At 37.2% G+C, this 27118-nt stretch overlaps 2 protein-coding genes across 4 annotated transcripts in view; both read right to left on the bottom strand.

The window, feature by feature from the left end:
* Nucleotides 1–22160, bottom strand: part of LOC106152751 (neuroglian-like) — a 43059-nt gene extending 20899 nt beyond the window's left edge. Inside the window, exons 1-2 of one of the 3 annotated variants that reach the window (XM_087015281.1) lie at nucleotides 22039–22160; nucleotides 19648–19983 (exon numbers count right to left, since the gene is read on the bottom strand). The gene's annotated coding sequence lies outside the window, so the exon portion shown is untranslated. Of the gene's footprint in view, nucleotides 1–270; nucleotides 516–19647; nucleotides 19984–20189; nucleotides 20333–22038 lie in introns of those variants that run through there. The other 2 variants (XM_087015280.1, XM_087015282.1) reach the window with 2 other exon arrangements.
* Nucleotides 22161–25205: 3045 nt separating this feature from the next.
* LOC106152759 (indolethylamine N-methyltransferase-like) lies at nucleotides 25206–27098 on the bottom strand. Its single transcript, XM_013526481.3, has 4 exons — nucleotides 27057–27098; nucleotides 26528–26699; nucleotides 26043–26253; nucleotides 25206–25641 (listed from the first exon to the last, which is right to left on the bottom strand). The coding sequence occupies exons 1-4, from the start codon at nucleotides 27096–27098 to the stop codon at nucleotides 25206–25208; spliced, it is 861 nt and encodes a 286-aa protein (XP_013381935.2).
* Between the last annotated feature and the right edge of the window lie 20 nt (nucleotides 27099–27118).

The raw sequence follows: 27118 nt of genomic DNA, 5'->3' as shown, positions 1-27118 counted from the left end.
CACAAACCAATCCCCCCTATATATTACAGAACTTCAAGGCTTCGTTCACATGAAAAATCTATTTTCTAAAAATCTATTTTCTATTTGCGGTATCTTGTGATCACGGTCTGTGCCCTGAATACCCCGCGGCGTAATTACTGGCAGCGCGAGCCAATTACTTCCAAAGCTGTAATTAATTCTCGGCTGCGCTTGGAGTGATCACAAGATACCACGAATAGAAAATAGATTTTCGGAAAAAAGATTTTTCATGTGAACGGAGTCTAACTCTACCCTTTCGATTCACAGCCTTGCTATCCCAGCCTTCTTGTTTTTCCTACCAGCCTTAGTATCAAACTTGACTTTGATAAAGCACATTTCATGAGGAGCTCACTGTTTTTATGACATGAATCATGAGCTGGTAATAAATAGTTCAATGCAATGCAGTCATGGCAATACCACACCACCTTGTTTCTTCTGACACCTAATTCTCAACCCAACTCCAAGAATTCGGGAACATTTAGCAATAGTGAAGTCATAAATCAAGCAGACTAGAGGAGAGTGTGACTACAGTACACTCAGCCACAAAAGTTTTTAGAGTGAATCACGCAAGTATAGACCACATAGTTATACTACCCCACATCTTTATTTCAGGAAACACTACAAAGAAAGACCAAAGACTTCTCTGCTGAGCCATTTGACTTCATTTGAGCAACAAACAAGCAAAAAAAAAGGCCCCAAAATTAATAAAAGCAGGTGTTTTCTATTTTGCCAAAATGTCTCATTTGTTTCTATTGCTGTAGGTGAAAGCTTTTTATATGTTATCACGCGGTGGCAATAGAGTTTACATAATGAATCATTCAAACACATCCAGCATAACTGTGGCATCACACAAGTTCACTGGCAGGAAATAATAGAGTGGAGTGGATGACTCCGCTGGAATCCGACTCTGATCGTTATCTCTGTATGAGCTGTTGGTCACTGATTGCCTGCTGTTTGAATCTCCGCCTCCAAAACACTGATATGCTTGTATTGGGCAGTCCACAACCTTGAGGTTTTCTCTCTCTCTCTCTCTCTTTTTTTTTTTTTTTTTTTTTTTTTTTTTTGTGCTAGCTTGGTTGTTCTCCTGAACCACCACCCTCGAACCCAACCCCCACCCCAGATTTCTTTTTTTTTCTGTTTTTTTAATTTTTGAGCTGGTGGGGGAGGGTGTGCCTAAATACCTTCAATATATTTCCAAGGACATCCGATCAAGAAACAGAAACCGATCTCCACAAAAAATTAAGAGTCAAAAGTTCTGGACTTCTGCACACTAATAAGCTCAAACAAATGCAATTAGTGCCCAGAGACAGAATTCTGGAGCCATGATAAAACAAGGACTGGAAGCAGATAATATGGAAACAGACATATTTACAAAACTTGAGGCAAACCATACTCAAACATTACTTGAGTAGAACATCAGTTAATAATATTTCAAATGTAACAACTCAGACATAAAAGTACTTTCTGTATTCAGTGTGTTAAAAAAAGTTTTATATTTTGTCAAAGGCTACTCAGAGGAGATTTTGATTTTGTCAGAGGACCTAAACACCAGTAGTGCAAAAAAAAAAAAAACTGAATAAATGTTTTGCAAGAGAAACTGTTTAAAGTGCTCATAAAGCCAAATTAGAAGGCATTAAAGACAAATAATGAGGGTTCAACCCAAATCTTAACATGAAACTGCCAAACTGCATGAACGACCCAGTTTAAAAAACAAAATTGTATTCCATTCAGAGGAACAAAACTGATGCATTTCCAAATTGCACGAGGCAAAAAAACATAAGTGTCTGGATCGTAAGGTGGCCATGCATGCACGTAGCCATCACACGTGAAATACTCATTACTACCAATGAAATCTCTGGGGAAAACAGAACAAAAAAAGAGCAGTTTGAAGAATTTGTCCCAAAGAAACTTTGCTGACCCATTTAGTAACATAACTGTTTGAAGACCAGAACAAAAACAACAAAAAAAACACACAAAACCTATTGTCAGGAAGCCAATTAAGTCTAATATCCAACTGATTCTAGGTACCAAAGTTTATTTTTCAGTCAGTTACTACCAGTCACTATTGGTTTCATGCTATTCTTACTCTTGCTCCCAGATTCAACTTTCAAACCAGGGATTACGCATTTCATAAAGGGTCCTTTTCGAAGCATGGCAGCATTTGTTATTTAACGTAACTTTGAAAAATACCATTCCACACGTAATAACACGCCCGTAACACTATTAACAGGCAAAGTTTGTTCTCTTGCGCCTACACTACAAGACCTTTTAATGGACATGTGCCCTGGGACACATAAATCTTGATCAAATTAACAACTGTTACAAGACTTTTTGTAACACATTTTAAAAGAAGGTGAAAGCTTCAGAGGTTTTGCTTTTATGTTTTCTTTTTGTGCAACTTCTAAGACAAACAGAGTGAACTGTGATATTATACACTGCATGCGCCAAAACACCTAGTATTGCTTTTATTTTCAAAATCAAGTCTACATGATATAATACCCCGTTCACACTGCAGTCATTTAACCGGTTAAATAGCGAATTGGGTCAAGATTCGAATTATTGCGGTAGTCTGAACGCATGAGGATTTTTGTAAACCGGTTTCCAAAAATCCTACTAGCGAGCTGGATTCTCTCCAGCGATTCGGTTACTTTACAGGAAGGGCCACCTGTTTAGATCTCACTGCGCATGCACTAGCAAATCTCGCGGGAAAGAAAAGCAACATGCCAGGTCAGTGGACCCACACTCTCCATTGAAATCCGGCTAGTCTCCTTCTTGTATCTGTCAAATTCTTCCTGTTCTTACTTAAATCTTACTTTTGACGACTTTTGGGTTAAATTTGATGTTCCAAAAACAAACACACAAGAAAAAAAACTGAGTGCGAGAAGACCAATGATTGGCGCCATATTTTTGTTTTCATGGATTCTGCGCATGGGCGATTCTTCAAACCGGAACCTCCACCTGAATTTTCAGTGCACGATTCGGTTTCCCTTTGCTGTGTGTGGCCAGACAACCGAATCGGATTTTTCACCCGTAATTCGCATTGCAAAAATTCGGATATTTCAGATTGTAGTGTGAACGGGGTATAAGTTGCTCTTTTAAGAATGATATCAGGTAATCATACATTTCCATGTTTGATTCAGCAATTATGGCCATAACCCATCAAGAGTGAAACATTCTACTTCTTTCTATTATATTTTACTATTAACATCATGTTCTAGAATCTCTAACCTGCCATGCTCTGAACTCCTAATAAGGGTACCTTGCACCATCAAAATGGACATATATATATATATATATATATATATATATATATATATATATATATATATATATATATATATACTATCACCTCCATGAAAACACTATCCCTGCTGGGATATCCATGTTCTTCTTATAATTCTAATATTTTTGATGGATATATATGTACTGGTTAACACTGGAGTGGCAGCAATTTCTACCTGCTAAGAAAAAAATAACACCCAGGTGTGAAAGAGACTGACATTAAAGTAAACTGTAATTAAGATGGAAACAACCCATGTTTTTACCTTTTGAACCGCCCTGTGGTCACCAAGAGAACCATGAAATTATCAATTAACATGGACAGTTGAGGAATAGGCTATGTCTTCAAAATACAGGGTGAATCAAATAACTCTGAATATTAATTAATTTTTCAACCAATTTCCATCAATTGTGGTAAAATGTAAAACATACACCATACTCTAACCTCTAAAACGTGCAGGATTCGTAAGCAGACCCTCACCATAATCGAAAAGGAAATAAATAGGACTCACACCAAAACCAATTCATAAATTAATAATAAAATAAAGGTAATGACATTTCTGACCACCTTATACCTGAAATGCCAGCAAAGGTGTCTGCCAGATGGGCAGTTACCATGGTAACCAGCTCTCCAGCATCCACTCCAGACAGTTGGTAATTGAATTAAGGTCAACGCGGGAGACTAACGGCAACTCGCCTCTGAAGTTACACCCCTCATCAGTAGCCCAGTAGGTGAAATAAGGCAAAGGCGGCAAATTGTTTCAGATCTTGCAGTAGAAAAACAGGTTTATGGCCAGTGGGATAGAATTGATTTGAAGGAAATGTGCTGTAGGCAGTATGGACCTCTGATGTTACACCCCTCATCTGTGACACAGCAGGGGGAATGAGTAAAAGGTGTCTGAATATACAACGAAGAAAAGTGAAAATCCGCAAAGAGAAACACCTTTATGACTGGTAAAGCTAATTAATACACCCTGTGAGAATTTTTTTTCATAGCAAAAAAGTTAAGTATTATAACTATATCAGCATAAAAACCATTGTAAAGTTCTGGAACTTTACTGGTAATGTGACTGCACCTTGTAAAACAATTGCCTGGTAAGGGCTCTTTTTACTAGGTGTTGAGATTTAATGTCAAAGTATGAAAAACATTAAATCACAAATCATCTGGAAGATATTCACCACTTTGACAAACACTGAATGAACATCTGAAGAAATTAATTATGAGTGCCTGTATAAGTTGCTTGTATCGCAGAACAGGCATGATTTTTGTGTCGTAAGAAAAAAGTTGGAGATATGGATAGCTTAGCCTTATGTGACCCAGAGGAGGAGGGGATGCTTTGGTTGGAAAAATGCCAAGAAAAAAATCAGATTTCCCTTATAATCACAAAAAATAAAAAGTCTGAAAGAAGAGCAGAAGGCTAAATTCTGGCATGTGTTCAATGGTGTACATGAATGAGTGCACCAAAATGAACATGTCACAGGCAAGTGTCTCCTGACACTTTTTAGGTTCTGTGCCAAACATCACAGAGTAAATAGGTTAAGTAATACAAACAAGCCATCTATACTCATCACGTGGCACCTCAGCAAAATTTTCAAGAAAAACACTTCTTCAAGTTCCACTTAGGACTGTCACAACCAGCTCCAAAACTGCAAGAGTGGCGCCATCTAAACTTGTGTCACAAACCATGTGCTCAAGTTTTATTTTGTTTTATTTTAATAGTAGTAAAGTTTTACCTATGGTTTTGGGACAAAAATATACTAGAAAGTGGTTACACCAGTACATCCCCGCATCAATACTTCCCCACAATTACAGATATACTAAGGGGGAGTATCCGTGCGGGAATGCACCTGTGCGGGGATCTATCAGTGTTGGGTCGTATCGATGCGCATAATACAAAAAATTACTAAGGGGAGATTATCGGTACGGGGGAGTATCGAAATGACCCCCTAGAAAGTTGGGTCCAGAAAGGTAAACAAAGTAGCATATGCTGGACGGTATCTCTTAAAGATCTGATAAATTTGTAACAAAATATAGCATTATAAAATGATTATTTTCCCTGTTGTCAAAATATTCAGCACTCCTGAAAATGACAACACAGTTTCATGTAAAACAAACAAGTAAATAGACATTTAATATTTCATTGTAACTCTCAACTTCTGAAGAATATCATTATCAGATATATACAAATAAGGGTGTGTTCAACACTGTTGATCTCCTATTCTGAAGTAGATACATGTATAACTTCTCAATTAGCTACCAGCATTAGTGCTTGTGTATTTTCTCTACTCAAAGAAAAACAATCAGGGAGCAACTGATAACCTGTCTATAAACCAACATTACATGCCTTTGCACTTTCATACAAGTCTTATAGTAATTACTATAGCTTTAGCCTTCCACTTATGGCTATGTACTAACAATTCCAGATCGTTAGGTTGGGTTTAACAGGATCAGAAACTTGGATTAGTTTCACATATAGACTTTTTTACCAGAAAGGCCATGACAAAATTGAAACAAAAAATCTTTTATGCAAATTACTCTTCACAGATATTTCCCACTCATTTGAAGAAAATCAATCAATCATATTTTCCCATGTCAGTATCGATTGTGATTTTATTCTTCATTAAATAGGTGACAAAATTGACTGGGCCAAAATTCACCTGACCAGAATTAATGTACACTTGATTATGGAGAGTAGCTGCTTCCCTAATATTTAACATGTTATCAATTCCTGGCCCTTCCCTTGTTTATCTTGAAAAATAAACAAAAAGAAACCAGGCAACAGATTTCACATTTCCTTCCTATGTTTAACCAGTAGAAAAAATGTCAGTAAACAACAAGTTTCTGCTGCTTCTCAGAAAACTAAGGTGTGGCATAAATTTTACAGCCATGTTTTTGGCCATTTTTATGACTGCAAATCCCAAACATAACACCCAGGACCTTCTAAACTCTGGTTTAATTTGTCCTGTCTGCTATAAACATTATGACCAGTTTGTGAATGTTTTAGAAAGTTGAAAATAGTTCTCTGTGACTGGTATTCAAGAAAGTGTCCAGCTTAAAGATCCATTAAAAAGCTTTTTAAAACTAGATTTTTTTTTTCACATGTATAAAAATAATTGCTTAGTCCTGATTGACTCTCCTCCCCATCAAAATCATAACTTCCAAACAAAAACAGAGTTTTTTCTATTCTGACCAATTCCACCCACGTTTTTCTCTCATTTGTCCAAGTTGAAGATCATGCAATAATCCTTAGCTAAATCTCCCCACTACTAAAACAGGTAAGTCACCATGACGACTTGTAACAGTCACCATGACAACTACAGCCAATTCCAATCTGGTGGAAAAATTATTTAACTTACATAACCCATTAAAAAAACCATTTTGAAATGGTTTGTGACAAGACGGTATTACTGCAGTAATCTTTTCCCACTCACAAGGTTAATCATGCCCCAAATGGCATTTACCTAATACAACATCAAAAATCTACCACCAATGGTGAAACATTAAGAATCATCTAATGTTACTCAGGTTTAAGTTATAAGCTAATCTTACCAATCCAATTAACTCAAAACTGTTTGATCATTCTAGAGATTCAAATGAGTGTGACTAATAACCCCCTCCTCCTCCATACCTGTGCTGCCTAAGGACCTGAAATAATTATTCAACCAAATGCCTACTAGTAAATGCATTGGGTCCAATCTGAGCTATTTGTGGCAGACAATTTCTCAGACTCGCCGTTCAATGCTCAACCATCACTTGGATGCAATGTTCCTGATTAAATTATTTAGTTATTAATGTCTGGACAATCATCTTATGCTGCCATGTCTTCCTGTACACCTCAGAAGGAAATATCGCAATCAAGTTCTTAAAATCATTTTTAAGGTCTGGATTGGCAGAGATAAGTAGGTTTAAAAGATATGTAAACAGAAAAAAAAATTTACCATGGGAAATTTTCAAATGTATTTACTGTAATATAGTACATCTTTAATGCACTAGTTGGTGATCAATTTATGGAATACCTAAACTACAAGGTGAAATTCCACACAGCCCAGAGAGGCTATACACATAGTACGGTGCACCATTACTGACTTCAAAAACCAGACAATGAATTCCAGATCCTAAATGTTGGCAATTTATGTTGATTTATATACCAGCCACCAGGTCCAGAGTTCCACTCCAAACATGAAGATGTCAGAAATGCATTTCTGGCCACTGCATTAACGATTCCAATATTAATACAAGATGTATCCGGACTGGAACTGCCTGTAGCTGGTTACTGCTCTAGGAGAAGGCCACAACATAGCAAGTGTCAAATCCTTCAGCTATGGAGTAAAAACCAAGCTGGCCCTAAAATGACTTCTCTTCATAAAAATTGTACATTCAGACATTTGAACTTGCATGTTATTCTTGTCTGAGAAATGCCAGGGTATGGAATACAAATGTGGTCTGTAAAATTTATCCAAGAGTACGCTGATTCAGACTATAACAATTTATCTGTAATATCACCACTACTTGTTCTTTTCACATTACCTTCCAAAATGGTGAACATTCTACTCTGCTCTGTGCCAACCCATGCTATAATATCATATTTATTAATAAAAACAGCTGCTGTCTATGAGTAAACAGCATATTACCAATTGTACAGAATACTGATCCCCAAATCCACAAATTCCCACAGAGTCACAATGTGGGGAAAAAAAGCAGCTAGAGAAAAAATTGCAGTCTGGTCAAATTATGGTTCCCTATTTGTAACCTTATGGAACATTTACACCAGCCCAAATGGTTCTCCCAGGTACCAGTTTTGAACCCAGTTTGAAAAAGGAAGCAGCAAAAAGTACCAAAAATGTAACAACTGACTTTATGATAAGTCAAAAATGAGCCATTTCCCAATTAAAATGTTCTTGCATTCTTGTTCACCAGTCAGTGACTATGACTTCCCATTCTCCTTGTCTCACATCTTTGTATTAGTTCTAGAAGTGCTCTTGTGGCCCTTGTGTGCACTGGGGACGATCCTTTTCACCCATGTGTAAACAGGTCAACCCTGACCTCCAATGACTTCATACTGAGCAAACGTAATACTCGGAAATGATTTTTCTCGTTTTTTTATTGTTTCGGTAATTTAAGTCAAGTGGAATCATCCACTCAATACAGAAGCCCTGGTTTCTTGCACAAAACATCCTAATAATTTGAAACCCAGTAACTAGCAATGTACCATGTGAAGCACAGAGCAGTTGTTGTGCTGAAAATGACTGATGAAAAACAACGAAATATGCGTCCTCCCTAGGGCCTGGTGGTATAATTCCAAAGTTTCTCAACATATTTTATACTTTTATTTGGAGGAAACCAATTTTTTAAACAGGAAAAGGAATCCCAATCTACCTATCAATCAATTGGATTATAATACCAAACCAAAGGGCAAATAGCAAAATGCTGCCATCTTGTCTAGACATAGTTTTCAAGTATAGAAATGGCCATGCAAGTGCTCTTTGTAGGGGTCCCAATTACATTAATCAAAGATGTTTTCAAAATTAGCAAGATAAGTGATCTCAAAGTGTGCAGTGCAAGGTACCTAAGATCAGAACCCTTATTTATTAAAGCACCATTGCATATGCATACCATGGAGTCCACACTTAAAATCAAAATGAACCAGGTCAAAGAGAATTTATAAAAGGGTGCACCTCACCAACAGTTTTCATTTCTGTTTCAGATTCTGATTCCATAAAGTGCAAGAGGATATCCAACCATCTGTTACACTGATATCAATTAGGAGTTAAACAGCTGCATACCAGAGACCCCACTGTGACCACAAATCTACCTGGAACTATATCCAGCTCTCCAACAGGTGTGGAACTGACCACATGGACATTACCCTTGACCATCAATCTTTATGACTAATACTGGGTCCATGCCTTTTAGAAACTGGACTCATTGAACTGATGCTGGCTGATCCTCCTTCATTATTCTCAGAGAGAAGTGTTCAACAACAACCTTTTACTTTAATAAATATTCAGAAGTATAAACCCTGAATTTCAGATGCTTCTGAAAGCTAACGTCGGTTTTCAGTTTCCAAGGGGGTTCATTTTTTTTAATAATGACCTTATTTTACCCCTTCAACTGACCCTTGAGACAAACATAGAACCTAGGTAAGTTTTGAAACAGAGCAGACTTTTTCTGTTTAAAAATTATTTCTTTCAAACATCCACCCCCTACCCCCAAATGGACTTAGTCTGTCATCACCTGGCATCCTGTAATCTTAAGACTGCAACAGGTCTCTTCCTTATCTTGTCCTATCCTAATCCCATTGATCTGACAGACATAATGAAATCTTCCCCTCTCATTAACTTGTTGTCTCTCAGGGTTTGCATCAGGTTAATGAACATGTCTGAGGGGATTACAATTCAATAAGAACTTTCTGAACAAAATCACCATGCACCTCTTCCTGGTGCTTGTTTTCAAGGACAACAAGCCTGGGCTGATGATTAAGTTTTATCAAGATAAAAAAGTGTTAAGTTTTTTTGTTTTTTTTTCAAAAAGCTATGAGTATAAAGTCTTGGCTTCCCATCTACATAAGACAGTAAACTTCCCTTGAGGAGGAAATTCTGAACTTTCATTAAAAGAAGATTCTCAGCGAGACTCTCCAAGTTTTAACAGCCCGGCCTGTTTTAACTGCTACAGTATCCTGTTTTCAGACAGGTGTAGGAGTGACCAAAGGATATTCAATAACACTTGACCATCAATCTTGACCTGTTGACCATCAGTTTTGACCTAAGACAGGTGTGGGGTATCGTGTAAGTACCCATCAGTATCACTGGACACTGACCTAAGGTCAGCATGATGATCCATCTCTCTCTCCTTCCCTGTCTCTGCCATCCTTCCTGTGCAACAGATGGACATCTGATCCATTTGGGGGAAATGAGTTTTTAGTTCTCTGAAACCCTATTGGAAAACATCAAAACCAGTGGTTCATCATACTTGCAATTCCAAACTGTTTTTACATAACAGGGATGGCATTCCTACAATATCATCCCAACCAAGTGGAAAAAATTAATATTCGCTCCGTTTCTATCAAGATTTCACCAACCTTGTTCTTCAAAGGTCCAATGCCAAGTCTACAGGCAAGTCCAATTCAACTCACTTTAAGTTAATTCTATACTGATCCTGACAAAGATGATCTGAATTGGGTCAAGCACCTACAAATCCATCTGATATGTAGGTCGAGAGCTTTGATAATTGTGACATCTTTGAGCTGTTTCTGGGCACCTTTGTTGCGTCTGCCACCCAAGCCACACACTACACATAGTGGGAAGCTCCACTCATATATCCACTGGAAATCCATTAGGGGAACACTCAATAGCATAGTATGGCTGGCTCTTGAAAAAGACAGCCTACCCTGTTACTATTTGGATAGGGAGTTCTTTTGGACTCACCTCTATCCAGAATTGCCACTGTGAAAGTGGTTTACTATTTCAAAAGAATTACAAGTAAACTGCAAGCCCCCCCCCCCCCCTCCTGTTTTATTTTCCTCCCTCGTTTTCTGCTCTGTGTATTTTATAAAAAGACTATGTTGAAATTAGACTTTCTTCTAATATGAAATAAAGTTTGAAATCATCTCAATCCTTGACATCAGACGTCTTCAGGTCAGTAATTTTGTAATAAACAGCCACCAGGTGTTGCATTGTTTCTGCTGACAAGAGGCACTGGCCTGGAAAATCTTTGACATGTTTGTGGGTTTTTTTTCATTGATGTCCCTTACAAATGGTATTTCTTAAGAACTAAGGTCAAACTGAAATAATGTTATATTCCTTTTATAATGGAAAAAATTCTCCAATTATCCTTTTGTCCTTTTGACCTAAACCATGTACATGATAATATAATTTGTTCATCTTGTAAAAATTACATTAGCAATCAGATAAACTATACAGCCAATCTGACATTGTGGGCCTGAAATTCAACCTCTCTGAGAGTCTCTCACTTTTCAATATACCAATCATGAATGCACTGGATCAGTACTCCCCCAAACCCACCTTCCACAAGAGACCAATGGCGACCAGTAGCCCACTTCATAATCTGATAAATTCTGGAATTGATGAACAGAGTGTTATTTCTGGATCAACATAATATCAAGGGTGTAAGGAGATGCTGCTAGATTCCAAGATAACCTCTCATCAATAATTGTCTGCTGGAGTGAGTTAAATTGAACTGTTACTCTACACCTGGTACATATACCTACCTAGTAGAGCCCTATACAAGGTTTAGGTTTTTATATAAAACCAGTTTACTCTTCTATGTTCTAAAATGAACATAAAAGGTCATAAAAACAAAAACAAAAGTTAACGTATTATATGAAGACAAGATGACCCATTTTGGTCAAAGCATGAATACAGTTTGTTCAAAACATTTGTCAGTTAGTTTATAACTTGCTAAAATAATCGATTTGATTTATTGTGCTGGATTTTGACTCAAAACATGTTTGTCACTGTACACCCTGACAATGTACTTAATGCCTCATATTAAGACAGTAATTTAATTAATTTTTTTTTTCAAATCCTGCTCATATTCCAATGGTGCACTAATAACTTGAGAAATGGAACGACTCCCACTTATGCGACAATGACAGGAAATTTGCAGCAAGGTGATGGCAAAATGTTCAGCTGGGCCTGTTCAGACACTACCTACTCTCTATGGGACCATTCCCAGACACTATTGTACTAACTGTGGATTGACCTATCTCCAATGGGATTCTCACTAAATTACAATCAATTTAAGTGGCTTAGGGTCTGTCATGCCTACTGAAGCCACTAGGGGGTAACTAATTATCATTTAGCAGCTTCAGTAGGTATGCCAGACATCTTAGCTGCTTAAGTTGATTGCAATTTAGTGAGAAACGCCTTGGAGAGGGATCGATCCTGTTAGATTGATCTAGGTACTAGGAACCCATTTCAACTGTACAAAGAGCGTTACAACAGCGAGCATGGTGACTAGTTTCCTTACAACAACACTAAGAAGGAATAAATTGCCAGGACAAACAGCCAACTAACTGGTGTCTAACTGATGAATTATGTCACTGGGGCTTTGATATGACTTCTGTGATATGTAAAGAGCTATGGTAATTGTTCTGCATTTGGCTCCAACAGCTGTATCGAGACATCGTGCATGGGGTCTGAAAAATGCTTTAATATTCTGCTTGAAGTAAGGCAATCAAAGTCAACAGAAATATCATCACAGCCTTGAGTTCAGCTTATGAATTTAGGCTTAATCCAAATTACACCAATTACCTATTATTGGTCATTTCTAACTTTTAAACAAATAAGTTTTCCAATGATTTCTCTATTAAGGGAAATGAAAGTCTTTTCCACTTTTCAATAATTCAACAATTTCAGAGGAGTTGGATCTATCCACTGCATGATGCAGCTTGGTTTTTACTTTCACATAAGCACATGACAGACAAGGAGATAACCTTGTCCCGTCAGCTGTCAAATAAAGAATCCAGCTGTCCAATAAAACAGTTGTTGATTCAATTGAAGACAAAACCCTGAGAAAAAAATCAGAAAACAAAACCACAGTGGGAAATGTCAGGCAAAGCAAAGAGCTCTACATTTGTGAATGAACTGGTCTATTTTTACAAATCCATTCTATTGTTCATCAATTGCTTTATATAAACATTTCAACCCAGTTAAAAAAGCGCCTTCAACTTTTTTCAGCCTCCTACAAGGATTAATTTTAGAACTTAAATTTCTACAATCTCAAAGTACAAAACAATATTACTTTCTGATTAAAAGGTAACAATTGACTCACATGATTTCTCTTTACACACCAAACAAACAACTTACTCTTATATATATATATATATATTGCCAAATCTACACATTTACGTGTATTCTACACATTATTTACGAAAAATTTTTACAGATCTGTGTTATTCTAATGTTGATATTGTTAATGAGATGTTAGACAACAAATCATGCACATTTTGAGTACTGTTCTGCTGGCACACTAGTTGCAGTCCACAGCAAGTCAGCAGCAAATTTTAAAGCCATGGTACCTACCCTTCTTAACTGAAGAGAATACACAGTCAAGTCATATCTGACAATATACACAGCATACCAGAGTATAAATGACCAGTTTTTCCACTTGTTCTGCTGCGGGGTCAGTCTCTATCTGATGACCAGATACATGAAATGATACACTCTGTCGGATGGCTAAATTTGTTCTCACTCCACAGGAGCCAATAGACTGGCTTGGTTGCTGAATGTTGGGGTTCAGAATGGGGGTTTTGTATAAGGAAATAACATCCTTCTGCATAAGTTCAGGACTTCAAAAATCCTGCTGTGGTGAAGCATACAGGAGTTTTTAATTCAATCTTTATATATATGGAATTTTTAACTTAAAATTGTGGTAAAAGGTAAATAATGTACACTGTTGCACATTTTAACCCTAACTCTCCACAAAGTAACAGTGACGACAAAAAAAAATGTCCTATTAGCACACCCAAATTACTTTATTAGTTAATTATAAGCAAATTAGTGTTTTATGACAAAAAACGCGTGTTTTGCCAGGTAGGTCTAACATTTGAAGCCAAAACTGGCATAACTAGTCTTCAGTAACAAATGACTTAATAAACATTAAACTCAGCTCAGTCAAAATCAATTAATTATATTATGTAATGTTACTAAATCAAGCAATGAAATTAATTCATCACGCCACCCAAGGTTTGCTGGTTCCACCATTTTCATTCTACAGACCTACAGGCAACTCACACCCAGAAGAAGGTAATTGGAAGGTGAGTACCTGATCCCGACATGGCTTATCTAATATTTCATATCTTAAAGAGAAGAATCCAGGTGAAAAAAAAAAAAAAACATTTCTTGGCATTTTATTACTGGCATTGCCATAACTAATAGGTACAGTATTTGCTTCTGAAAGGTACATATGCTACAAAAATGCACTTGTACAGAGCATTTTATTTCAAATCTTGAGTACTTTCAATTATTGTCAAAGATATCTTAAATTAACATGTGGCAACACATTTAATGGATTATGCCTTTCGTTGGAGTGTAAACAGGGGCGGATTTAGGGCGTCTTCTGGGTCTTCCAGAAGACGGTCAGATTTTCAAGTTTACACTGGCGGGTATCTAATTTTTTCTGTCGGAAGATGGTCAAAAATGAAGAACGGATCAACAAAGATAATTTGGAAGACTGTCAGGAAATAACTCTGAATCCGCCCCTGGTAAAGAACAGAGATAAGCACCTCAAATATACCAAAAAAACAAGAAACCAGAATCCCACCCCCACGCCAATATCAAACCTTCTGCCCCTCAATTACTTCTTTTCCAGACCAGTCACTGAATCAGATTTGATCTTGCTTCTCAATTTTCCCTGTAATCCACCCTTACCAAATTTCTCAGACACATGTCACATGGCTTTATCTGATTGAAAACGACCACTGAGTAATTCAAAAACTAATCCAGAACACTTGGAACAACCAGCTGCTTACCACTAGATTGGTTCTTGACTTCCTTCCAAGTGCCCATCAGGAGTTTTAAAAGCTTTTTCGTTTTTTTTTGGGGGGGAGGGCCCGTTCAGAATGAATTTTTCTGACCCAGCTTATGCGCAAAAACTATACGAGCTAACCAGCCCCATGGAGACTCTCGCTGAATGCAATCAGATTAACAAACTAACACGCCTCCCCTTGTTTCCAACATACTGGTATAATCACCAACTCTTCTGTATTCTACTCAACCCCTGTGGGTGTGTTCAGACAGGTTCTCATTTAAACAACAATTTAGGTCTAAAATACCTCACCAAAGGCACTCATCAGACATCACATATGAATAAGCTTCAGAAGGTTACCTTTGTGACAGGCCACTTATGTCGGTCTATCTGATAAGTAATGCAGTTTTGGACCTAAAACTGGCTTAAATTATAAGTTGTCTGAACGGATCTTACCAGAGCAACCACACCAATTCTGACAACCAGAGCCAGGACTGAGGAGATAGACAATACATCTCCCTGTTCAACAGTAATAAGACCCTATGCTGGAGATTGGAACAACTTCATTTAAGTGTGTTGTGTCAGGCGGGGTAAAAAGGTTTTCTGTTGAAATCAAGAGCTTTAATTAATTACTTCCGACAACCTAAGACATAAACAATGACATCATGTGCGGCTGACTGTATACACAGTTGAAAGATCAGCAGGAAAGTTTACACCAAGTCTGACTTAGCTTTACATGGGGATTTGACACTCTCCCAAATGCTCCATCATTTTTATTAATCTATTGGTTTTTTCTTCAACAGGTACAGCATCTAACATTCTTTAACAAATCTTCACTCATGACTCATCATTATGCATAAAGAAAACGATCATAATGAACAATTAACCACTTGATATTTACATGTAAATGGCAGACATAATTGAGCAAAAACTAGTAAAGCTGTCTCCTCCCCTACCAAACTTGTTCTAGATCAAATATATATGACTATGAATCCCATGACTAAGCAAAGGATCATTTTCAATTACCCAAAACCAAAAGAAAACCTCCAGGCATCTTTGTGGCAACATTTATAACATCTGCAACAGTGCATATCAGAAGACAAGATTTGCCAGAGAGTAATTCTTGCAGAAACTATGCACTGATGGTACAGTAGAGGAATGTTCATCTATCATTTGGTTGTCTATATCATTTTCAAGGAAATTACCTGGCTGTATTCTAGGGTCAAGGTTAGGGTGAAATCAAGGAATACGATGTATTAGACATCATTTGGAACAATCATTTGTACCACAGTTATTAAAATTTATATTTTCATTAACATGGCATTGTGTTCTACCATTTTCATTTCAATGTGAAAGTCTCTGATTGCTTCTAAGGCCTTAATTTTAAATTAATGAAAATATGACATATATCAGTTTTGTCTTCGTTTTCATTTACTTTTTCAATTTTTTTCTGGGATGCAGCATTCTGTATTTCATGCAGTTGTAATGACTGTCTTGTACCTGAAACTGGCAAAGGGCTTCATGTACAAGTACTTTTTCACCACAAACTTATCAACAGATAAATTCATTCTGGCTCCAAACTTTCCTTAGTCTTTGCATACTCCTCATGTGGTCCTATTCCCCCTGGGAGCTATGTGATGTCAGTAATAACTGATAAAGATCAGCACAAAGAATATAAAATACATCCCGCCCGGGTGCTGTCAAATTAGCTGTCAACCCATCCCACATTACATCATCATTAAGTCGTGATTTAATGGGTGCAGCACCTCGCCTTTCACGGGCAATTTTAATTTTGTGATAATCATTCGCTTTTTTATTGAGTCACAACATGTGAGGTGACTCAGAGAAGTAACAATCTTTGTACTCTGTTCTGACATGGTGGTTTAAGCTTTTATTTTCATCAAGGATGAACTGGAACCCACTAAAGAAGAGAACCCAGCTTGATTACCATGGAGCACATTCAGAACCAGTTGATCCAGAGACTAACAGATCCGCAGATTAAATATGGCCGATCTACTTAATATAAATAGCAATGTCGCTAATCTCCTGATGGTCTCCCCACAATTAGCAATTAAAACTCTATTTATAAATAAAGAATGCAACAGGGAGGACAAACTCCAAATGCATTTTCTATAACTTCTACAATTTCGGAAATAACCATCATTTCTTCAAATTCCTCAATTTTACCAAGGGAAAAAAAATTTTTGAAAAAGTTATCTAATATCATTCATATATATCATTTTGAGTGACTGCAGGGTGGGATGCAGTAAATACTAGAAATAGTTGGAACATCCTCAGAAATAATCAGAACAAAAATACACCCTATATGAATGGTATTCAGTAGAAATGTGATCATAAAATAAACACCCTAAATATAAATCTGGCCTCAGCTAACCAAGAGCATGGAAATCCCTGTAACCCAGCAAATGCTTATAAGCAATACAAACTCAAGGTGTAGCTAGTGTCAGAAAAGAGGTTAACATCAACACTGTGGCATGTGTGCATGCTGTGTATTTAGTCTGGGTGTGATATTCTCTAGTGGAATTTCAAGTCTGATCCCCACCATCACCCCGCGTATCAACATGATGTCCTGCATATTTAGTCTCGGACTCAGGGTACCTATGATTATCATTCATGCTACTAGGGATGAGACTGCCATTCAATGAAAAAGTCAGAAAATATGGCAGCAGGTCCAGAGGGTCACCTGGGCCAATGATATTTTTGACTACCAAAAAGTCAGAAATAGGTTGATATGGGATGATCTCATCACTGTATAGTATATCTGGCAATTTGGTGGTTATTACTTTTGGTACTTCATCAAAGGAAATGATATTTTCTGTTTCTATTTCTTCATTTCACCCATTTTCTAACAAAAATTATTTGCTTATCAAGGGAGAGAAAAAACTTGTATAAATCCTGAAACATCTCTCTCTCTCTCTCTCTCTCTCTCTCTCTCTCTCCTCAATGCACTTCACTTTGTCAGAAAAAACCATATCAGTATAAATATCAAGAGCATTATCCAAGAACTGGTCTGTATACCCCGGTTTACTGCCATTAAAGTCAGGTTATGGATTCCACAGCAGGTTAATATTACATCAACACCAGGAATATTCTAAGTATGTCTGGGTGGAGTAGAATCAGATATTTACCACTGCCTGTTCTCTATTGATGATGATAGTTCACAGCGATGCCATGCAGATCGAAAAAGAGAAAAGATCGCAGCTCAGCAAGAAATTAAGGTTGCTGGAGATTATGCTATCTTGGTGAGAGATTTCATGGTTTTCAGTTTCTTTATGGAGTCTATACACCAAAGCGCGATTTCTGTTTTTACCTCATTTTGAGAGAGAGCTTACAAGGTGCTTGTTGGACATTTTGGGCTTCGGTTGGCACCTTTCAGCACATTTCTAGGATGGAACTTTTTGTCAAATTTGTGAAGTTTTTGATTAAGTTTTAAACATTTAAGAAAAAGAACTTTAAATTTTTGATTAAATATGAAATATCTTAGTATAAGTCCACAACTTAAAGCATTTGCCAGCCAGTCAATGTTAACTAGAGCTTTATGCTCTGTTAAGTGTTAAAACAGATCCATATGCTTACTACGCCCCTTTTTCTTATTTTCTAAAATCCATTTTTAGAATCAATCAAAGAGACCTTTCAAACTAGGAGGAGTAGCTCAAAACAACTAGTGCCGTACATTGAAGTGACATTTCTTGAAATCATCTTAGCCTGTATAGGGGTATAATATGGCACTGTTATGATGTATTCTCCCATCATTTAAAATCATGTTGAAAGATAATACAACTTGTAAGGCCAATTCAGCGGAAGCAGGATGTCTTTAAGTATCAATTAGAGGAAGTGAAAACTCCCTCATAAGGCCATGAGAAAAAAATGGCTGCTTTTTTTCTCCTTTTCTTTCATTTTTTCCATTGGACTTTGCTCACTGTTGATTTGATACAGACAACTAATACATTCGGTCCTGTTAACTAAAAGCAGTCCTTTTCATATCGCTGGGACGCTGGAGTCACCCAGCAGTATCGTGTAAATGTTTCCACACATACATACACACACATCCCTTACTACATCCGCTGAACTAAGAACCCAGTCTAGATACCATCTCACAGTAAAGGTGGGCAAGGCAGGATTAGTACCTTGAAAAGCTTATATCACAAATGGACAGATTTTGATGTTACGGTTCTAATAACACAGTATTTGTTTATGTTCATTGGAGGAAATGTAACCTAGCAGGCTAAACAGGTAAAACCATATTGCACTCCCTACTAGTCTGTGTATATAAATGTCTGATGAAAAGGAAATGGGTAATGGTGAAATGGTTACATAAACTGGAGGCTTTATAGACAATGTCAAATGGAATTAGATTTAAAAGGATTTAATGATTAAGATCTATTTTCTTTGCCAAAATGATCATCATCTTGAATGCATGTGATGGAGAAAATGTACCATATACATTTTGCATGCAAATACATCTAACTTTTCCATATATTACTTATTGGGCTATAATAACAATACACAGAAATAAAAATCAGCATCTGATAAAATAACCTGAAAATTAATAATCTGAGTGTTCTATTACAGGAATTAATGCCTGCTTGAGTTTGCTTTTAGAGTCAGCAAAAATAAACTTTGTGTAATCCATTCCATGGGTTTACATGGGCTTAATTAGGTATAGTTACCAAAATCTAACGGGCAAACTCTGGCAAAGTTGCACTGGAAATGGTAAAGTCGGATGCTTTGGCTTGCCAGACTATAGACCCATCTCAGACTGTCCACAAGTGTATAGTACATGGAGTAGACAGAGAAAACCCTCTTTACCCTGAAACTCAGAAATCACAATGTGAACCTACCTCCTCTAACAACCAGCAATCTGGCACCAACTTCCCTCTCTATTGCAGGGTGCACAATTCCAACTTCACCAATTTAGGTAAGTCCACCTCTGAGCCTTAACTTGTCCACTGGTTAACAGGCTTAAGAAACTACTCCCATCCAAGGTTAGTTAATATGTGCGCCAGTTCCCAGTAATAACTCACTCTCCTAAATAGCCAACACAACTGGCCTGCGCAGAATTTCCCTCTCTGCCTCTGCCTCCTGACCTTTGTTTTCTCCTACTAGCACTCCTCTAGGCACTTCTCTTGCTCAAACTAACTGAGTAAATGCCCCAGGTTCCTTGAGAGTTTTTCAGCCTGTTGATAAAATACAAAGAAACAGTGATTAGATTAGGTGAACTTATCCACACATTAAGTGAAAAGTTTGCAGAGCTGTTGATGTTTCAGCCTCGGTGCATTGTTTAAGGTTGTAATAATCAACAGAACTACACACAACTATCTTGTGTACACTTAAACCAAGCTTGTTAAATAACCTATAATAAAACACAGTGTAACTGTGGGACCTGTCTATCTCTCTCTCCTTTCTCTCTCTCTCTTCTTGTTAGCAAGCCACATGTAAAACTACTACAGAGTTAGTGAGTGTCAGGTTGCACTGACTAATCCAAGCCTATCTTCTTTCCTATTGGCCGAGGTCAAACCCAACTGGAACTGCTTGTAAACCAATAGCATACTGTTTTCAGTGTGGAGAAATCTTGAAGCAATTATTAACCAGATCAGTTTGCTGAATGCATGCTTTAGGAGTGAGAGGAGAGGGGGTGGGGATAGAGGGGGTGGGGGAAGAGGGGGGTGGGGATAGAGGGGGTGGGGGAAGAGGGGGTGGGGATAGAGGGGGTGGGGATAGAGGGGGGTGGGGGAAGAGTGGGGGGGGGGCATGTGACAGGTCATATGCGATTCCAAATAAATTGTTATAAATGCAATTTTTGTTCCTAAATGATTCAAGAGAACCAATTTTCATGGCAAGTATCCATCAATTAAATTTCACCATGATTGAGATGATGCTAGCTTAGTGCAGATATCTCTCTCTCTCTCTCTCTCTCTCTCTCTCTCTCATATCTACATGTAATTATGGCTCCATGAGAAATATTATAATCATGAAAATGTCATTTAACTCATTTGTAAGTGTTTTATGTAAAAAAAATGTTGCACGAAACACATTTAGCTTGTAGGTAAAATGTGTAAGCATGTCATAACAGGCACAGCAGTGCTTTTGTGCTCATTATTTTCACACAGAAAAAAATAAAAGCCAGATCAACAGTTTCTTCTTTTTCCCCCAACTTAATCATGAACAGCTGCTCGGCTGCTCGGGATTTTATTTATCTTGTCTCACTGAAGCTCTTAGTATGCTGCTGAAATAGGAAAACAGCATCTGTGCTGGGATTTTAAGCCAGGATCCACTGGGAGAGTGAAAGTTTTCTTTGTAAACATTACCTGCTCTAAAAGAATATGAAAGAGGCCGTTTTTTATTTTGTACTTGCTAGACAAGATTGTTAAGCCAGTGGTTGCTATTTCCATACAGAAGGCAGCCAGACTCTGGTATCTTTTTTTCTTACATTGCTGATGCAATTCCAAGACATATATTCGGAGTATTCCCCCAATTGTTTAACTTTGTGTTGAGAGGAAATGTGGCCTTGAATTGGGAAAGAACATAGAAAAAAAAACACATAAAGTAAATAGTTAATTTCACATGTTGACAACTAAAGGTTTATTCCAAATGAAACTTGTTCTACAAAGATCAACCCAACTCTCCAAAGATCCCACTGAATGCAAGATTTCACATTAACTTAATGGCATTAGAAGTTGTAACAGAAAACAGAGATACATGTACAGTATGCCCAAGACAGTTCTACTTTCATTTTTAGTACATCAAAGTAAAAACAGAAAAATGAGGAATTATTTTCTTTTTTAAAAGGAAAAGCGAAAATCAAGTTTGATTTTACATTTCATTTTACACTTTCAAATTTTTTTATGACAAATTTGGAAATTACTTTGACCCCTCCCCCTCACCCAAATATAATAAAAATATCGCAAAGTGGCAGGGGGTATTTAACAGCGGCACACTGATAGACAGTTTCACGGGGTTGAAGAGTGGGTGCTTAAAAGTTCTTTAAACTTGAACATTGAGCTTTGTGCTTATTATCTGTTCCGTAAAAGTACACAGGTTCAGAAGAACGAGGTGTTTGGGATTTCATATACTTCCATTCAGAACAGTGTTTCTCTGTAAATTACTCAACTTCAAGTTCGGCAGATAGGTCTACAGTAATTCGCCTTAGTTTCTTGAATAGCTGCACATATTTAATGAGCTTTAAGCTCTGACAATATTTTCGGTTATAAGTTACTTATAACTATACAGACCTTTTCGCTGTGCGGACAACATAACCGTTCGCATTTTCTCAAATCTTCCCACTTGTTCATTTCACTTCGCAGCTAAATTTGCCGCAATGGCGGACTGTTGATTACATTGCGATTGGTTAATCTGTCTAGTCTCAACTAGCACAATCAATTTCGCCGTCGCACTATTAGCTTTGAGAAACACATTTGAAACGGCCTCTTTTAACGTTTTTTTTTTTAACAAGAAAACGTGCTGTGAGAGGCGCTTTCTGAAAAACAATTCGTTCTTTAAGTTTCTAGGTGTGCTGATTCAGATATGGAATGTTTAAATGATTTCTTTAACAATTAAAATTGTGAAAATATAATTATAATATATATATTATGAAACAGTTAAAAAAAACTACAATTTTGTATTCGCATCTAATCACATGCTGTTAGTGTTTTTGCAAGATGTATAAAAAATAACAAGACAAACGCCATATGAAAGATCATGAAATACCGGTATATTTACAATTTTACTATATACACAATAAGACAATGCATGGTTTGCATTGAAGAATTTGCCGATGTTTATTGTTATTTCACTTTTATTTATTATTTTTCTTTGTACATATACGTAAGCTATATACAACCGCCAGCACAGCTGAACGGAATAAAAAAATTAATAGCACAACTGCTAATAGCTTGTAACAAAGAGCTGATGAAGGTGTCACTTTGCCATATAAGTCCTAACCACAGTCAATCGCTTGCTCTAGACTTGGCACTTGTTCACTCATTTCGGACTCAACAGTGAGGTAAGTTATTGCACTCTCCCCTCATCAACACATCTATAGATATTGCACGACACGGAGCTGTTTTGTCATCCACCATCCGGACTATGAACAGACTGACTGAGCACTGCCACAGTGTCCTAACATGTAAAAGGGCGTGGAGATGGCTGCACCATGGTGACGTCAGTCTTTAAGATGGACGTGGTCTTGGATGACTGACTGCTCATTCGTGTTGGTCTGAGTTCGTGTTTTAATTGCTGGTAAAACACTGTAAATATAAAGAAGCATGATATTGTATATAAAAATATTGTTCAAATAAATAATATAATTGAATGTGTAATTGATGAGGATGCACAAAATCTCTTATTTATGAATATGACAAAAGTGAAGTGTGAAAGCAAAAAACATTTCACTTTTTCATATATCTTAAAATTACAATCGATATTTCAATATTTACTAGGATCATGACATATTTTAAATCCTTACCTGCTTAAGGCATCTTGGCAGTGCTTTCAATATTCTGGCCTTGACTCTTTTCAAAAAAGATTTCTTGCCTTTTCTGATGTTGACGCTCGGAATGTTTTCTTCACGAGCGTATACATCTAAAATAATAATAAAAAATGTAATGATTACTGTTCGTTTGTTCTCATCTATGTCCAAGGTAAATTAGATATATTTTTCTAAAAATCAATTTCTGGACTTACGATGACTTAAGGTCTAAAAAAATAAGAGCACTAACAAAGATAACTGGATTAAAAGAAATAGGAAAAAAGACTGTGACTGTACTGAGGTTGAATTCTCTATCTACCTGGCCATATTAGAGGGTCCTCCTCAATCGTGGGTAGTTTGTTGAGGAAGAGGACCTTGGTGGCGACCTCAGGACCGGGCAGATCCTCCAAGCGCCACCCAACGGGCCTGCCAATCATAGGGACCCAAAACATCCCGGCACACGCAGTACCAGATGTCATGTCAATCACGCGGGCAAAGGCGTGGTTTGGACGGTCAAGAGGACACACCTTTTCAGCCTCAACACCGTGATTATACCCTAGATCAAAAATAATAGGGTGTGAATGGATATGTACATGGTGTTTTATTAAAATGCTGTTAGACTATTTGATCAATATATGCGTCAAGTAATGAAAAAATTGTAAGGAATTTATACGTCTTATACAGTTCAATCTTTAGGAGTCTTTAAAATGTCTTTGACAAAATTTCGAAGAAAAAGCACTGTCATTGTGAACAAGTCTAGTAAAGAATACGTGTAACGTGTGGGCCCACAAATTATCACTCACCTCCCCTCTCTACTTCTAACATAAATTTTCCGCATTCATCAAACATTATTAGAACTCTGTTATGCAATTTATCTCGATATGAAATCTAGAAAGAAAGCAATAAACGTACTATATACGTACTGAGTCGTCGAAATATTTGCAGAAGAAGAATTGCGTATCTAGGATAAACGATAAAGACGTAGTTGGCATGTTTACATTTAGAGGGATTCAGTAGTTTTTCTTTACAAGATTTTATTTTATTTTTATTTTTTTTCGTCTCAAGATAAACATGATAGGTACACGCATTCAACACGTTTAAATTCGGTACACTCGAATCAAATAACTCCATTTTGTCTTGATCTCCATTTTTTCGAATATAAAAATCTCAATCGATGTGTGCAACTCACCAATTCGCAAATTGCCGCAATTCTGAGACTATCGGGTTGCTACGCACCCGTTCAATTCACTGATTGGTTAAAGATACAATACTGCCTACGTCACAGTACGCTGACGTCACAAAGTGCTAGTCGACGTCGTTTTCCGTTCTTCTCACTGATTGGTCAACATCACAATTCCGTCGTCATGTCATGTACCTTTTTTACAACAAAAGGGGGTGGGGGCTTTAAATTTTTAAGAAAATAAAACAATAAGGAGGTTATTGTTTATTTTTCTTTTTTCACATTTTGCAACTTAAATCATCCCTCTGCTGTTTTTATCTAATAGAACTTTTTTTTTTAGCAGGAATGAATTAAGAATTTGAAAAGAAAAGAAAAGACGAAAAGAAAAGATGAAACTTAAACCGCGACTGTGTGACAATATTGGCTCTATATGGGAAAGGTACTTTTCATTTTTAGTTGTCAAACTTAATGTAAATTTTTCGGGAAGTGAAGTTTTTGCACAATTAATTTTGCAGTAGACTGTGTATTTGTATAATTGAACTTTTGCTGATTCAAGTTTTATTAGTTATTTTATATATTATTAGATAAGCATTTTCTGTAATGCGCACAATAATGAAAATGAATTAATATCAAGAATGAGACATAACGTTCATGGTTCCTGCGCGACACCAGGAATCCTATGTCACGTGACATGAAATATAACTGTGAGCAGGAGAGTTCGTATCATATGTACAGTTCGTTCTGCATCGCTGTTAACAATCGCTATTTTTCATCGCAACGACAATGAAGCAGCCCTCGTAATCGGACTCGCAGTCTGAAATATTTTCTGGACGCTTTATCTGGTACCAGGACTTGATTTCAAATCCAGCTTCTGTCATTGCGTCTCTAAACTGGTTCTCGTGCATGGACAGCCCACCCCACCTGTCTGTCCCCACTTGATAGAAAGATTCATTGATGCCTCCATGCATTATGAAATTACCGCCTGGCTTCAGTAATGACGTCATATTTTTCATTGCCTGTCGATATGCACGCTCACTCAAACACGCAAACTCCAAGCAATAGCCACTGGTAATGGTATCAAAGGGTTCCGTCTCCAAAGGGCTCAATGGGTTTGGGTTGTTCACGTCGCAGAAATAGATGTCTTTTAGTCTACTCCGGAATTCATCTTGCAGCGACTTCCACTCGTCTCTGGAAAAAAATTAATGCGTTATTACTATCCTTTTTGGAATTGCAAATACGTGACAATAAGAATTAAAAAAATAAAACACTATCTCTCTTCTAAATCAACCCCCTTTTGAGTCGGATAATCATTTGAAACAGAAATTTTCGAGTGGTACGTACTGTATGTAAAACACGCGCACAATGGCTGATGGTGTTGATCATTAAGAAAGCATGATCTTCTTTGACATCTCCACTGGCCCTATTGTCAAATTTATCTTTTAGCATATTTGCCAGCCCATAAAGTTCATTCTGTTTTCCATTTAAAACCGAATAACGCAACTACATTTACAGTTCAACAAAAGGTAATTTGTGTAGTTGAAATATAGTTCGGCGAGTCGAAGAAGATGAGATTATCTACATGTACTTACTCGTTTCCCTCTAACTTTGCCACATGACGGAAGAATGACTCCCAGCTCCATTTGTCATTCTCTTCTTTGTTCCACCATTGTTTCAGGGCATTCCGGTTAGCGGTGGAGAAATCTGAGAGATAAATTTCTTCAAAGCATCTAGAAGCACTTATCAGGTTGATAAGAGAAGGTCCTGTTCCAACGTCCAGCAGTCTCTGCCCCTTGATGTTCCCTGCAAACAAAAAAATACCATTTCTATTGAAATAACATCGGTCAAGTCCATTCTGCAGGAGGTCGAGTCAAACACTCGTAGTAAAACAAAGGCGGTGGGGAGTATTCATGGCACCTCTCTCCGCCCCCCCCCCCCCCCCCCCCCAGAAAATAGCGTGTTGACATTAAGAACCATCCAAAACTCTTCAGTCGATTTTTGCAATACAAATTTTTGTAAGACTGTCCCGTACAGGTAGTTAATAAATGTTCATGTTTTATAAAGGAAGTTAGAATACCTGTACTGTAAAGTTTGTGGAAGTAGTCTATAACTTCAGTGGTCTCTGTAGCTGTTGGTGCTCCCTCGATGAAGTCACTGTACAGGCTATTGAGGTACACCTCGGGATCAAACAACTTATCATAATCTGCCCCCGAGTGAAATTTCTTCACGGGATGGTATTTTTCACGTACCTTTAAAATATAATAAACTTGCAGCTATTATCTATCCGACGCCTCGGCGATACCTTCAATTACAAGTAAAAATATTGCGTTTTCTATACTTAATAGGTACTTTCTTCACACTATTATTGAATAGTGGTGTTACAGATTTTATTCAAGGTACATGTACACATATAAGCTGTTTATTGCGACTTATTCACCAGTACGTCCCGGGAAAATTGTACAGTTTGAAAAGTATATATTCAATAAGAAAGCAATAGAGTATGATAAATTCTTCATAAATCTACAGAATATAGCAACACATGCCTCTTTGCAAAATGTTTTCCTTAATTAATATGTATAAAGATTTTTGTAAAGGACAGAACTTACTGAATTTATATATTCCAAACGTACACCAATGGGTCCCTCCATGAAGAGTATTCCCTCGCCTG

Source organism: Lingula anatina, chromosome 6 (genome assembly GCF_051362555.1).
Source record: "Lingula anatina isolate TDL-2025a chromosome 6, LinAna3.0, whole genome shotgun sequence".
Classification (NCBI taxonomy): domain Eukaryota; kingdom Metazoa; phylum Brachiopoda; class Lingulata; order Lingulida; family Lingulidae; genus Lingula; species Lingula anatina.
This window is presented reverse-complemented; position numbering and strand designations above follow the sequence as displayed.